The 15,906-nt window shown below is 34.9% G+C and overlaps 1 protein-coding gene across 1 annotated transcript; it reads left to right on the plus strand.

Annotated features, from left to right (window-relative positions):
* The first annotated feature begins 4,069 nt into the window (after positions 1 to 4,069).
* Positions 4,070 to 14,344, plus strand: LOC142326592 (uncharacterized). The gene is made up of 8 exons (XM_075369179.1): positions 4,070 to 4,157; positions 5,827 to 6,099; positions 6,184 to 6,435; positions 6,521 to 6,850; positions 7,276 to 7,416; positions 11,781 to 12,521; positions 12,584 to 12,667; positions 14,196 to 14,344. Exons 1-8 carry the CDS (start codon positions 4,070 to 4,072, stop codon positions 14,342 to 14,344), a joined length of 2,058 nt encoding a protein of 685 aa, XP_075225294.1.
* Positions 14,345 to 15,906: the final 1,562 nt, after the last annotated feature.

Genomic DNA, 15,906 nt, shown 5'->3' on the forward strand with positions numbered 1-15,906 from the left:
CAACACATGTTTAGCAAACGTAGTGGGGTGCCAAATTCTTGTCTTGATCTCCTGCTTTCAGTCTGAAATGCGTGAGGTACACTAGTAGAAACAAAACTTATTACATTCTTTTCTGTCTTTCCACCGCTACCTCATCGCAAAAGTAAAAAAAATAATCTGCAGAATTTTTGCAGCCTCTTGAAGACATTTTGAAAACAGAAAGTTTGCTTTATGGCCTGAAAATTTAGTTTCCACCGAAAAAAACGCGTTTTGTCACAGAGGACGGAAAAAATCGATTTATGCACGCTGATGGTTGAAGCAGCACCTATAGTAGTTGCACGGTGCATGAGTGGAGCGGATAGCTGCCAATAAACATGTTACAGTTTGTTAAGTCTTGTCACGAATTTTTTTCCTTCTTCATTGAGCCGGACATACAATGAAGTATAGCTCAGCCAGGGGAGTGTCCTTTTAACTCTAAGAGAGCTTCCCCACCTACCGTTAGTAGGTCCGGCATGGCAGGTCAGCCCCCCCGGTTCGGATCTTCTCATGACTATTTCTAATCCCGCGAATGGTGGTAACCGGGCCTGATTACGTCGTTCCCTTGCTCCAACCCAGAGACTGGGTCTTGGCCTTTTTGGTGCCTGCCTCAAACCGCCCGAGAGGGAAGCCGGGCCAGAGTACGTCGTTCCCAGCACCACCCCTGCACGCCTGGGTCTCGGTATTTCCTCTCTCCGGCTCCTAAGTACCCCTGGGGTCCCCGGCCATTCATTGGAACCGGCACACCTAGGCATTGGAACCGGCACACCTCGCGACCGGGGCTATCCACCACTCCCTACACTAATGTCCGCGAAACCTGCTCTTGATGTCCTTACCGTCCAACACTGTGTACACGAAAGTATCGAATCTCCTCCAATTATTGTGAGAAGCCAACATATAATTTACTAATTCATCGGGTCTGAAGCCAATAACTCCGGCCTGCCTTCTCTCAGCTTCCCATTCTGTGGAGTGTAGGAACGTGTGCTACGCCCTATCCTCCGATGGGCAATTCATACAAATCGTGGTCTCCCTTCTTCCAACCCGATAAAAATACAATTTGAAGTTTCCATGCCCAGTAAACATTTGTGACTAATAAAAGTTCATCTCCCCAAAACTCCTTTTGCGCCAGGGCTCCAGTTCCGTAATTAACCTCTTGAACAATATTGTCGAAACACCTATTCTCCATCTAGCCCTCCAGACCGCAAAAGAAGCTTTTCTTGACTCTGATTTACTTAATCCGTCTTGCCTATTTGAATGTTCATGAACTTATAGGTCCATAGGTGGCGCTGACGCCACTACACGTACTGAGTCGTACGACACACTGCGATACGCTGAGAGTATTCCTATTAAAAGCCATCTGTATATTCTTTGGAGTCTTGTGACATTCCTCCGCACCGTTGCCGCACTGGGGCAGCGCAAGTTATTTCTGATATCACTGTAGACGTGATCAGTTTCCTTTTGGAGACCCTCGGTGCAGCACCTGTCGTCATTATCACATTCAATGACTTAATTGTTTTCTCAGGTTTCTCGCATCGCTCTCTAACATGTTCACTAAAGCGTAACCCTTTATCAAGCGTGACGCCCAAATTTTTCACCTTTCCAATAGAATGTAGCGGCAAGGTACCAATCCTTCTCTTACCCTCACTGGTAAGAGAAGGATAGAATAGACTCATACTTACTAGGCGATAATTTCAGTCCATGCTCTGCCTTCCATGTATTAATTAACATTAAATCTTCGTTACTTCATCCTCTGTCTGACCTCCAACCTTTACCGCGAGATCGTCCGTAAAAGCTCTCGATGCAGTCCCCTCCAGTAGTCTCAAACTTAGTACTTCATAATATACAATTAGCCACAATAATGGCCCCAGAACAGAGCCCTGGGGAACACCGCCATAGATTTGGAAACGAAGAGGACTCCTCTCCGTGTCCGCTGACGCTCACCTTTCTCTAAGGTACTCCTGTGTCTTTGTAAGTATGAACTGACACCCTTACTTCTAAGGGACGACATTATTACACTCCACGGCAGGGTCCCAAAAGCATTTTGTACACCCAAAAGAATGAGCACAGGCAACTCTCGTGTTCTCCGTGTACCATTCCTTATCGTTGTCACCCAGCTCACCACTCTACTAACCGCCTGTGTGGTTGAGCGGCCCAGCCAAAAACAAAATTGATTATCGTGTATATTGACACACCCCCCTCATAGTTCATCCAAAATTCGGGAAGCCAGCATTTACTCGACCACTTTCTCCATGTTGTTCAAAGAGTACAGAGGCCGGTATTCTGGCTGCTGATCGCCACTCCTGGTTTTCTGGAAGGAGACCACTGTGGTCTCCTTCCAGCAAATTGGGAACGTCTTTTTCTATAGTTCGCTACATCGACAATTTGCCACGGTACCTTTGCTTCTAGGTCCTTAAGTACGGCGGCGGGGACCCCTTCCGGTCCCGGGCTCTTTTTTTTTTTAACTTTAAATTAGCTGCCGTGACTGCCTCCAATGTATATCTTCTTGTATAATATTAAATAATTTCCGTTACTTCCTGCTCCTGACAGAGAAGCAACTTGTCAACTACTCGTACTGCTTGCTTCTCCGTGAGGACGGGTAGATATTGGCCAAAACCCCTCTTGGCTATGTAATAGGCCCGCCTCCACTGGTCATCATCCAAGTCTTGGAAAACAGGATTCTTAATAAAATGAATCCTTTCATTCATCACTAACTTCTTGATCTGTGCTGTCTGCATCAACGTCCTTTATGTGAATCACCACTTTGCTGCTATCACTTCGCGACCTCATGTCCTCCTCCAGGTCGGCTGCCTTATCTCTTAATGTCGTGGTAAACCGTTCCGCCATGGTGGTTCCCTTGATCCTGACAAATAGCTCATCATTACGGCCTCATCGTAGGAATAAAACCTCTCCCGCATCTTTCTTGGATTCACTAGTCTTCATTGAATGTAGCAAGTTCGTGTAGGACTTGCTCTCCTGCCAGGACCACTACCGTTCTGCTGTCCTCCATCGGTGGTGTAGATCTTTTTGGGTCACCTGTCCCAGACTGAACTTGGCCTGAAGGGAAAAATTATAAAGGGTAAAAGTGAAACGTATTCATCCAAAAAACCAATAAAACTTTTTGGGTGGCCGAGGATATGAATCCCCCAAAAATGGGTTCCAAAAAAGGGGGTAGGTCAGAGGGTCAGGAAGGACCCGGGTCGGATAGATCCGGAAGAATTTGGGGATAGGGTAAAAGGAAGGGAGAAACGAGAAAAGGTATTTCCTCTTATAAACTGATGCAGGAGGTAGAAAAATTCTGCTCACTTGGATAGTAGTAGAAGCAAAAAAAGTCCCCTTGTTTGTCTCGTCTGTCGAATCCTGTGAGACAATTATCGGCCTTATTGAGTATGACAAAAGGTCGAACACTTAAAAACCGTAATAAAAAGTAAGCCCGTATGCCAAAAATCAATCACATCTGTAAAACATGTCCATAAAAATATCCACCACAAGTTCCAGTCCTCCAAACCAAAAAAAGCAACGAAAAACTCTAAAATCAAAGAGCGTAGCGGACGGCACATCCGAACACCATGAAATCTATTACTTAACCGGAGGTCCCGGATTGTCACGATCTGTCGGCCAAGCTCTCCACCTCTCATCCTCAACCCAACCCTCTCCGCCGTTCCTCTTCAGACCACTCAACTATTTAGCTATAAGACTGCATAGTAAAAGCCAAAATTTGAATGTATTACATTAATTTAATATAAAAAAAAAATGTATTTTATATTATTTTTTGTATTGTTTCACCTTTTTACAAATTTTGAAATTTGCGATTTTTGAAAAATCCTGATGTGATGGAAACATTACATAGAAATCATAAATATCCTATGACGAAAGGTAGAACATATTGCATGCAATCAAGCTTTATGATTAACTCCCCTCACAAATTTTATTAAAATTGATATTGCAGGTTTTTATTTAGAAACGAATTAGCTGATAGAACCAATACAAAATGGGAAATTATTAGACTTGATTATTTTTAATTAGTAGTACAAGCAAATAACACATTGAAAGGTGGATGCAATTAACTTTGGTGGATGCAAGTTACTCAAAAACAACAACCGCATATTTTTTCAATAATAAATTATGGGGTGGCGTTCCAAGAGGTAAGTGACTGTTTAACACTTCTGTTGGATAGTTAGCCGCCTTTTTATCAGTCATCACAGTATCTATGGACTTTTTCACTGAAACATTTCTGGGAAATAAATTTAATTTATTTTTCGTTAATTAAATCTGCAGCTCCATTTGTAGACGCTAAGCTACAGCGTTTAAAAGCCAGTTTTCATCTCAAAATGTAAATTCAAAGTCCAAATAAACAGACTTTATTAATAAATCCGATTTGGTACAAAAGTTCCCAAATTGATGGGTAATGTAACAGGATTTACATTGAAGGGTAGCGAGGCTGATCCATTTGAAGTAAAATCTGTGAAAATCCTTGCCGTCATGATCGCTTATAAGAAGACATCTTATGTTACTGGACAAACGCAAGGACTTCACATGTTTCCACAATGACGATTTTTTTTTGATACTGCCTCAATTTCATCAGCTAGGGTGCCTTTTGAGGAAATATACAGAATTTGTCTAAAATCACCTGCCAGCAAAACCATTGTTCCACCCATTACCTTGTTACATTTTTTAAATGTTGAAGCGTTAAATTGAGAGCTTCAATTAATTTTCGAAGGGCCATTATGCATTCGTCAAATACAACAAATTTGGAGTCTGCCAATAGTTTTCCTCTTGTTGAACTCTGAGTTATCAACATACTGTGGTTTCAGTTCTCCAAATCTCAAGTGGCAATTTAAATGCTGAGTGAGCTGTTTATTCTACCTCCATATAGTAAAGTGACTGCTATGCTGGATGAAGTTTTCTGCTAAAACAATGCCAGATTGTATACTACGAAAGCGAGCATTAAGTTTATCAAAAACGTTTTGCCCGTTCCTCCAGGTGCATCTAAAAGGAAAATCCTCGTGCTTGGTATCTATTCCCGACATTACTGATTCGAATACTAATGTTTGCTGATTTGTCAACTTTGAAAAACTTCCAGATACAGTTTTCTTTAGAAATTCTGGATCAAAAAAAGCTAAAAATTTAACTCCCAATTTTTGCAACAATTTTCCATTTATTGATATGTAGATATCTTCATTGTATACCAAAGCTTGATTGTAATAGAAATGAGCGGTTTACTGCAGCATGATCAGTCGCATAGAAAAAATAAAAACATAAAAGCCACTTTTGCAATAAATAAAAACGTTTTGCAGAATTAAATTTTTTTGTATACTTGGGGTCGTTAATCTTGCATTTCAAAGAAATCAACTGCATTTTTGTATACATGGAATATATAGAAATGAATTTAAATAACCAGACAACTGCTTGATGGAGAGTATACTTTTTGTACGTAAACGTTAACCCTTATACTACTAGCAAATACTCTATTTGAATTTTTAAAATTGTTCGTATCGTTCCGGAGGTAAAAGTAAATTTCATAAAAATAACGCATAACTGAAAAACTGGATAACCGAATGATCCAAAGTACATCGTTCTACTACAAACATTAGCAATCAACTGGTAAAAAATAAGTTGAATTTTTAAAATTAGTCATACCGTCTCGTAGATATGATTGAATTTCGGAATAAGGGAATGACCGGATAACCAATATCCGGATAATCGAAATTATAAAAGAAAAACTACCCTTGCAATAAATATAAACTTTTTGGTAAATTAGATTTTTTGTATATGTACGGAGCATCAAATGTAACAAATGCTTTGTGTCACCAGCAATAAGAGATGATCACTTAAGACTATGTAAAAAAATAGAAGCTAATAATAACTTCAATAATACCATTGAAGGGAAATGTAAAACACATAAATGCACACAATCAGGTCAAATATCAATATGTATAAAAACCAATACTGGGGAAAAAGATTATGAATGCCCACATTGTGATTATAAATGCATACGGTCAGATTACTTATCAAGACATATAAAAACTCATACTGGGGAAAAAAATTATAAATGCCCACATTGTGATTTTAAATGCATAGAGTCAGGTGACTTATCAAGTCATATAAAAACCCATACTGGGGGAAAAAATTATAAATGCCCACATTGTGATTATAAATGCATATGGTCAGGTAACTTATCAAATCATATAAAAACTCATACTGGGGAAAAAAATTATAATTGCCCACATTGTGATTTTAAATGCATACGGTCAAGTAACTTATCAAGACATATAAAAACTCATACTGGGGAAAAAAATTATAAATGCCCACATTGTGATTATAAATGCATAGAGTCAGGTACCTTATCAAATCATATAAAAACCCATACTGGGGAAAAAAATTATAAAAGCCCACATTGTGATTTTAAATGCATACAGTCAGGTCACTTATCAAGACATATAAAAACTCATACTGGGGAAAAAAATTAATAAATGCCCACATTGTGATTTTAAATGCATAGAGTCAGGTAACTTATCAAGACATATAAAAACTCATACTGGGGAAAAAAATTATAAATGCCCACATTGTGATTATAAATGCATACGGTCAGGTAACTTATCAAATCATATAAAAACTCATACTGGGGAAAAAAATTATAAATGCCCACATTGTGATTATAAATGCATACAGTCAGGTCACTTATCTAGTCATATAAAAACCCATACTGGGGAAAAAAATTATAAATGCCCACATTGTGATTTTAAATGCATAGAGTCAGGTAACTTACCAAGACATATAAAAACTCATACTGGGGAAAAAAATTATAAATGCCCACATTGGATTATAAATGCATACAGTCAGGTCACTTATCAAGTCATATAAAAACCCATACTGGGGAAAAAAATTATAAATGCCCACATTGTGATTTTAAATGCAGAGAGTCAGGTAACTTATCAAGACATATAAAAACCCATACTGGAGAAAAAAATTATAAATGCCCACATTGTGATTATAAATGCATACGGTCAGGTACCTTATCAAATCATATAAAAACCCATACTGGGGAAAAAAATTATAAATGGCCACATTGTGATTTTAAATGCATACAGTCAGGTCACTTATCAAGTCATATAAAAACCCATACTGGGGAAAAATATTATAAATGCCCACATTGTGATTTTAAATGCATAGAGTCAGGTAACTTATCAAGACATATAAAAACCCATACTGGGGAAAAAAATTATAAATGCCCACATTGTGATTTTAAATGCATACATTCAGGTAACTTATCAAGACATATAAAAACTCATACTGGGGAAAAAAATTATAAATGCCCACATTGTGATTTTAAATGCATACGGTCAGGTCATTTATCAAGTCATATAAAAACCCACACTGGGGAAAAAATTATAAATGCATACGGTGAGGTCACTTATCAAGTCATATATAAACCCATACTGGGGAAAAAAAATATAAATGCCCACATTGTGATTATAAATGCATACGGTCAGGTCAGTTATCAAGTCATATAAAAACCCATACTGGGGAAATAATTATAAATGCCCATATTATGATTATAAATGCATAAAATCAGGTAAGTAATCGTGCCATATAAAAACACATACTAGGGAAAAATGTTAAATGCAGACAACGTGATTATAAATGGATACTGAAGTAGAATATCATATCATACAAAAACTCATACTGGGTGGTAAAAAAATTATAAAACCTCTAATTCTGATGATAAATGCATACGATCAGGTGACTTAATATATCTGTAACAATCTTGTACCTAGGAAAAACTATTGACTATTCTGATTATATCTATGGAGATATAGTGGTATATCGAATAAAGTTTCTAATCTTTAAAAACCTTTTTGTAAAAAATATAATAATAAATTCCTATTCTGTTATTGTAAATGCATTATTTCACGATATTTATTGAGCAATATAAAACCAATGCTGAAAAAAAGTGTTAAATCCTTAGAATGAGGACGCTTTTATTAGATGTATACATTTCATTTACTGGCTAGTATAAAAAATCTGTTATTCATCAATGTTATAATTGTAAATGCTTGATATTAAATAATTCTGCATTACCGCATTGTTACTCAATGAGTTTCCAAATTGATACATTGATACTAATACCAGGATAAAAAATAATATTCCACATCATTTCTTTTATTCGTTCAATCACATTCTCATTTAGCCGTGTTAAAAACTCACACTTAAGAAACATTATTATTGTTCATATAATTATAAATGAATATCATCAAGTACTTATAATTTATCACTCTTCATAAACCTGTATGTTTGGGGAAAAATAAATGTCCGTACTGTTAATAAAACTGCAAACCATCTGTGTCCTTATTAAGTCATGTGCAATTCATGTTAGGAAAATTTATTACACCCGATTTGCAATTTGAAAGTCATTTAATTTGATCACTTATCATGGCATTTACTTACTTCTTGTGCTATTTGAAAATAGTTTTTTTGTTAAGAAGATCCATTTATTTCACCATTGGAAATCAATGGTAGCAAATCAGTTTTCATAAAAATTTATGATTTTATGAAAGTTTTACATAATTAATACTTGCTTTTGGTTACTCTTCATGTAAAATCAGAAAAAGATTAGGCAATTTAATATAACCTAACTTTCATCATGGTTCAGAACAGGACTACAATAATAAATTTGGGTCTCTTGCATTGTTTTCAAAATAACTGATTAAATTCTAATAGTAAAATATGTTTTTTTTTAACTATGACATTATTCACAAGAGATATTTTACAAACTGACTAATAAAGGATTATGAAGTAGTTAGTTATTGTAAAATATTTGAATGTTAAAGTACAGAAGAAAGGGAAATTAAAATGTTGGACTGCATTCCATATAAAAAGTCACAATTTTGTACATTTTAGAGTAGATTTTCACATTAAAACCCAAATAACAAATGCTTCAATTAAAATGTCCCATGATTATAGAGAACAAACAGCCGTATATCATAAAGAACTTCAGGTTGTTGAAATCTTTTTATAGAAAACAGCATGTACATTGAGCAGACTGAATATAAGATGAAGATTAGATTGGTTGACTGGATTCATCCATTGATAAGATATGAAGAACAGATACTTGTGCAAACAAGAACAGAATCAGATACAAAATTGACTGCGACGACTGCTGCTTAGTTTCAGGGTCATACCCGTACACCCATGTCTCATATTATGTTGGTGATGAAGTTAGGGTCATCTGTTGCTGAATTCTTCAATTCACTACAGACACCTGCTGGATTTTGTTTCGGGTCGCTCTTCAACAGTCTCGGTACGAATTTTGCAGCAATGATTCTTATGTTCAAATTGTGCCACAAGATGCGTTGCACGGACTAGTATGACATTTGTACGATTGCACAAACATCATGGATTGTTTGTCTACGATCTGCAACAATAGCCTCTCGTACTTTCGCGATGTTTTCCAGTGTTGCGCTTGTTGATGGTCTTCCTGAACGTTCATCGTCATCGACTGTCTTTCGTCCATCTTTGAAACGTCTGTACCACAAAAAAGTTTTACTTTTACTCATAGCATTGTCACCAAATGCTTCCACAAGCATGCGATGAGTTTCTGCACCAGTTTTTTTAAGCATGAAACAAAATTTGATGTTGGTTCTTTGGTCTTTAAAATCTGCCACTTAGAACTTCGCCGAAGTAGTAAAACACAACGTTATACAACCGCACGAAAGTCAACAATGCAGCCTCTCACCTTCACAGCTGTTGGAACACTGATTCACAAAGAGTACTGTTAGCCACATCTAGCGATAGTAAGTCGTACCTTTATGATTAACTCCCCTCACAAATTTTATTAAAATTGATATTGCAGGTTTTTATTTAGAAACGAATTAGCTGATAGAACCAACACAAAATGGGAAATTATTAAACTTGATTATTTTTAATTAGTAGTACAAGCAAATAACACATTGACAGGTGGATGCAAGTTACTCAAAAGCATAACAACCTCATATTTTTTCAATAATAAATTATGGGGTGGCGTTCCAAGAGGTAAGTGACTGTTTAACACTTCTGTTGGATAGCTAGCCGCCTTTTTATCAGTCATCACAGTATCTATGGACTTTTTCACTGAAACATTTCTGGGAAATAAATTTAATTTATTTTTCGTTAATTAAATCTGCAGCTCCATTTGTAGACGCTAAGCTACAGCGTTTAAAAGCCAGTTTTCATCTCAAAATTTAAATTCAAAGTCCAAATAAACAGACTTTATTAATAAATCCGATTTGGTACAAAAGTTCCCAAATTGATGGGTAATGTAACAGGATTTACATTGAAGGGTAGCGAGGGTGATCCATTTGAAGTAAAATCTGTGAAAATCCTTGCCGTCATGATCGCTTATAAGAAGACATCTTATGTTACTGGACAAACGCAAGGACTTCACATGTTTCCACAATGACGATTTTTTTTTGATACTGCCTCAATTTCATCAGCTAGGGTGCGTTTTGAGGTAATATGCAGAATTTGTCTAAAATCACCTGCCAGCAAAACTATTGTACCACCAATTACCTCGTTACATTTTTTAAATGTTGAATTGAGAGCTTCAATTGATTTTCGAAGGGCCATTAAGCATTCGTCAAATACAATAAATTTGGAATCTGCCAATAGTTTTCCTCTTGTTGAACTCTGAGTTATCAACATACTGTGGTTTCAGTTCTCCAAATCTCAAGTGGCAATTTAAATGCTGAGTGAGCTGTTTATTCTACCTCCATATAGTAAAGTGACTGCTATGCTGGATGAAATTACTGCTAAAACAATGCCTGATTGTATACTAACGAAAGCGAGCATTAAGTTTATTAAAAACGTTTTGCCCGTTCCTCCAGCTGCATCTAAAAGGAAAATCCTCGTGTCTTGGTATCTATTCCCGACATTACTGATTCGAATACTAATGTTTGCTCATTTGTCAACTTTGAAAAACTTCCAGATACAGTTTTCTTTAGAAATTCTGGATCAAAAAAAAGCTTAAAATTTAACTCCCAATTGTTGCAACAATTTTCCATTTATTGATATGTAGATATCTTCATTGTATACCAAAGCTTGATTGTAATAGAAATGAGCGGTTTACTTCAGCATGATCAGTCGCATAGAAAAAATAAAAACATAAAAGCCACCTTTGCAATAAATAAAAACGTTTTGCAGAATTAAATTTTTTTGTATACTTGGGGTCGTTAATCTTGCATTTCAAAGAAATCAATTGCTTTTTTGTATACATGGAATATATAGAAATGAATTTAAATAACTAGACAACCGCTTGATGGAGAGTATACTTTTTGTACGTAAACGTTAACATTTATACTACTAGCAAATACTCTATTTGAATATTTAAATTTGTTAGTATCGTTCCGGAGGTAAAAGTAAATTTCAGAAAAATAACGCATAACTGAAAAACTGGAAAACCGAATGATCCACCGTACATCGTTCTACTACAAACATTAGCAATCAACTGGTAAAAAATAAGTTGAATTTTTAAAATTAGTCATACCGTCTCGTAGATATGTTTGAATTTCGGAATAAGAGAATGACCGGATAACCAATATCCGGATAATGGAGATTATAAAAGAAAACTGCCCTTGGAATAAATAGAAACTTTTTGGTAAATTAGATTTTTTGTATATGTACAGGCACCTAATATTGCATTTCAAATAAATCAACTCATTTTATATATAAGATTTTACATTAAATGTATGTTTTATTTACCTAGTAATTTTTATTTCATTTTTTGATTACAGACATATTATTCTACTGTATCAAATGTAACAAATGCTTTGTGTCACCAGCAATAAGAGATGATCACTTGAGACTATGTAAAAAAATGGAAGCTAATAATAACTTCAATAGTACCATTGAAGGGAAATGTAAAACACATAAATGCACACAATCAGGTCAAATATCAATATGTATAAAAACCAATACTGGGGAAAAAGATTATGAATGCCCACATTGTGATTATAAATGCATACGGTCAGATTACTTATCAAGACATATAAAAACTCATACTGGGGAAAAAAATTATAATTGCCCACATTGTGATTTTAAATGCATACGGTCAAGTAGCTTATCAAGACATATAAAAACTCATACTGGGGAAAAAAATTATAAATGCCCACATTGTGATTATAAATGCATAGAGTCAGGTACCTTATCAAATCATATAAAAACTCATACTGGGGAAAAAAATTATAAATGCCCACATTGTGATTTTAAATGCATACAGTCAGGTCACTTATCTAGTCATATAAAAACCCATACTGGGGGAAAAAATTATAAATGCCCACATTGTGATTATAAATGCATATGGTCAGGTAACTTATCAAATCATATAAAAACTCATACTGGGGAAAAAAATTATAAATGCCCACATTGTGATTATAAATGCATATGGTCAGGTAACTTATCAAATCATATAAAAACTCATACTGGGGAAAAAAATTATAAATGCCCACATTGTGATTATAAATGCATACGGTCAGGTCAGTTATCAAGTCATATAAAAACCCATACTGGGGAAATAATTATAAATTCATATGGTGAGGTCACTTATCAAGTCATATAAAAACCCATACTGGGGGAAAAAAATATAAATGCCCAAATTGTGATTATAAATGCATACGCTCAGGTACCTTATCAAATCATATAAAAACCCATACTGGGGAAATAATTATAAATGCCCATATTGTGATTATAAATGCATAAAATCAGGTAAGTAATCGTGCCATATAAAAACACATACTAGGGAAAAATGTTAAATGCAGACAACGTGATTATAAATGGATACTGAAGTAGAATATCATATCATACAAAAACTCATACTGGGTGGTAAAAAAATTATAAAACCTCTAATTCTGATGATAAATGCATACGATCAGGTGACTTAATATATCTGTAACAATCTTGTACCTAGGAAAAAAACTATTGACTATTCTGATTATATCTATGGAGATATAGTGGTATATCGAATAAAGTTTCTAATCTTTAAAAACCTTTTTGTAAAAAATATAATAATAAATTCCTATTCTGTTATTGTAAATGCATTATTTCACGATATTTATTGAGCAATATAAAACCAATGCTGAAAAAAAGTGTTAAATCCTTAGAATGAGGACGCTTTTATTAGATGTATACATTTCATTTACTGGCTAGTATAAAAAATCTGTTATTCATCAATGTTATAATTGTAAATGCTTGATATTAAATAATTCTGCATTACCGCATTGTTACTCAACGAGTTTCCAAATTGATACATTGATACTAATACCAGGATAAAAAATAATATTCCACATCATTTCTTTTATTCGTTCAATCACATTCTCATTTAGCCGTGTTAAAAACTCACACTTAAGAAACATTATTATTGTTCATATAATTATAAATGAATATCATCAAGTACTTATAATTTATCACTCTTCATAAACCTGTATGTTTGGGGAAAAATAAATGTCCGTACTGTTAATAAAACTGCAAACCATCTGTGTCCTTATTAAGTCATGTGCAATTCATGTTAGGAAAATTTATTACACCCAATTTGCAATTTGAAAGTCATTTAATTTGATCACTTATCATGGCATTTACTTACTTCTTGTGCTATTTGAAAATAGTTTTTTTGTTAAGAAGATCCATTTATTTCACCATTGGAAATCAATGGTAGCAAATCAGTTTTCATAAAAATTTATGATTTTATGAAAGTTTTACATAATTAATACTTGCTTTTGGTTACTCTTCATGTAAAATCAGAAAAAGATTAGGCAATTTAATATAACCTAACTTTCATCATGGTTCAGAACAGGACTACAATAATAAATTTGGGTCTCTTGCATTGTTTTCAAAATAACTGATTAAATTCTAATAGTAAAATATGTTTTTTTTTAACTATGACATTATTCACAAGAGATATTTTACAAACTGACTAATAAAGGATTATGAAGTAGTTAGTTATTGTAAAATATTTGAATGTTAAAGTACAGAAGAAAGGGAAATTAAAATTTTGGACTGCATTCCATATAAAAAGTCACAATTTTGTACATTTTAGAGTAGATTTTCACATTAAAACCCAAATAACAAATGCTTCAATTAAAATGTCCCATGATTATAGAGAACAAACAGCCGTATATCATAAAGAACTTCAGGTTGTTGAAATCTTTTTATAGAAAACAGCATGTACATTGAGCAGACTGAATATAAGATGAAGATTAGATTGGTTGACTGGATTCATCCATTGATAAGATATGAAGAACAGATACTTGTGCAAACAAGAACAGAATCAGATACAAAATTGACTGCGACGACTGCTGCTTAGTTTCAGGGTCATACCCGTACACCCATGTCTCATATTATGTTGGTGATGAAGTTAGGGTCATCTGTTGCTGAATTCTTCAATTCACTACAGACACCTGCTGGATTTTGTTTCGGGTCGCTCTTCAACAGTCTCGGTACGAATTTTGCAGCAATGATTCTTATGTTCAAATTGTGCCACAAGATGCGTTGCACGGACTAGTATGACATTTGTACGATTGCACAAACATCATGGATTGTTTGTCTACGATCTGCAACAATAGCCTCTCGTACTTTCGCGATGTTTTCCAGTGTTGCGCTTGTTGATGGTCTTCCTGAACGTTCATCGTCATCGACTGTCTTTCGTCCATCTTTGAAACGTCTGTACCACAAAAAAGTTTTACTTTTACTCATAGCATTGTCACCAAATGCTTCCACAAGCATGCGATGAGTTTCTGCACCAGTTTTTTTAAGCATGAAACAAAATTTGATGTTGGTTCTTTGGTCTTTAAAACCTGCCACTTAGAACTTCGCCTTGAAAGTCTAAAAGTCAACAATGCAGCCGCTCACCGTCACAGCTGGTGGAACATTGATTCACAAAGAGTACAATTAGCCACATCTTGCGATAGTAAGTCGTACCAGCAATTATTCGCGCGCGAAATTCAAATTCCCCGAACTTTTGGGTAGCACATCATATATGTAAAATGTTTTTTTTTTTTTTAATAAGAAAATAATATAATATGTATACTTTTTTAGCTTATACTATGCATTCTTATGGCTAAAGAGTTGAGTGGTGTGAAGAGAAGGGTTGATGGGGGAACATTGACCCCCTAATTTCTAATGAAAATTGCCACAAAAGTCTAATTTCTATTACAGTGGATTTTAAATTAATTAATTTTTATGAGTTACGTCATCCTTTGGAAACCACTGTCTTAACTCACCCTTATTGATGAAGTATGTAAAATACGTAAAATTTATTTCATGTTCTAAGTTTGGATGGCTTATAGTCTGCTTTGCTCTTTTCGTTGTGTGTTCTCTATTTATGGGGTTCATCTCGGTGTAAGAGCCAGCAATAGTCTGCCATCATTGTAGTAGTCCATTTTCCTTGATAGCTCTTCTCCATTTCTTTCATGTCCTGATGAAATCTCTCACCCATCTCTTTGTTAAAGGCACCCAGAATTTTAGGAAAATAGTCCACATGTGAATTTAGGAAGTGTACCTTCAAACTCATAGAACAGCCAAATCTTTGTACTTCTGCAGCATGTTCTCAACGATTAATCTGAAGTTTGGATCCTTCTTATTGCCCAGAAACTTGGTTACTACTTCTTTAAAAGTTCCCCAGTCTTATTTTTCTGCAACTTCCATTTGTTTCTCAAAATTACCATCTTTGAGAAGTTTTCTAATATCAGGACCAATAAAGACACCCTTTTTTAGTTTGGCAGTTGATAAGACAGGAAATTTGTCATAGATGCATTTAAAATATCTTACCTTCTTTTGGTAAGGCTTTCACAAATTGCTTCATCAAGCATAACTTGATATACAAAGGTGGAAGGAGTACTTTATTGGGATCTATGAGAGCTTTTTGGA

The sequence above is a fragment of the Lycorma delicatula genome, chromosome 6 (genome assembly GCF_047948215.1).
Source record: "Lycorma delicatula isolate Av1 chromosome 6, ASM4794821v1, whole genome shotgun sequence".
In the NCBI taxonomy this organism is placed as follows: Eukaryota; Metazoa; Arthropoda; class Insecta; order Hemiptera; family Fulgoridae; genus Lycorma; species Lycorma delicatula.

Coding starts and splice junctions, on each gene's coding strand:
- LOC142326592 (XM_075369179.1), top strand. CDS start 4,070: ATGCAATTAACTTTGGTGGATGCAAGTTACTCAAAAACAACAACCGCA. Junction 6,851..7,275: donor TTGGATTATAAATGCATACA/GTCAGGTCACTT, acceptor GCATACATTCAG/GTAACTTATCAAGACATATA. Junction 12,668..14,195: donor TTATAAATGCATACGCTCAG/GTACCTTATCAA, acceptor ATCTTTTTATAG/AAAACAGCATGTACATTGAG.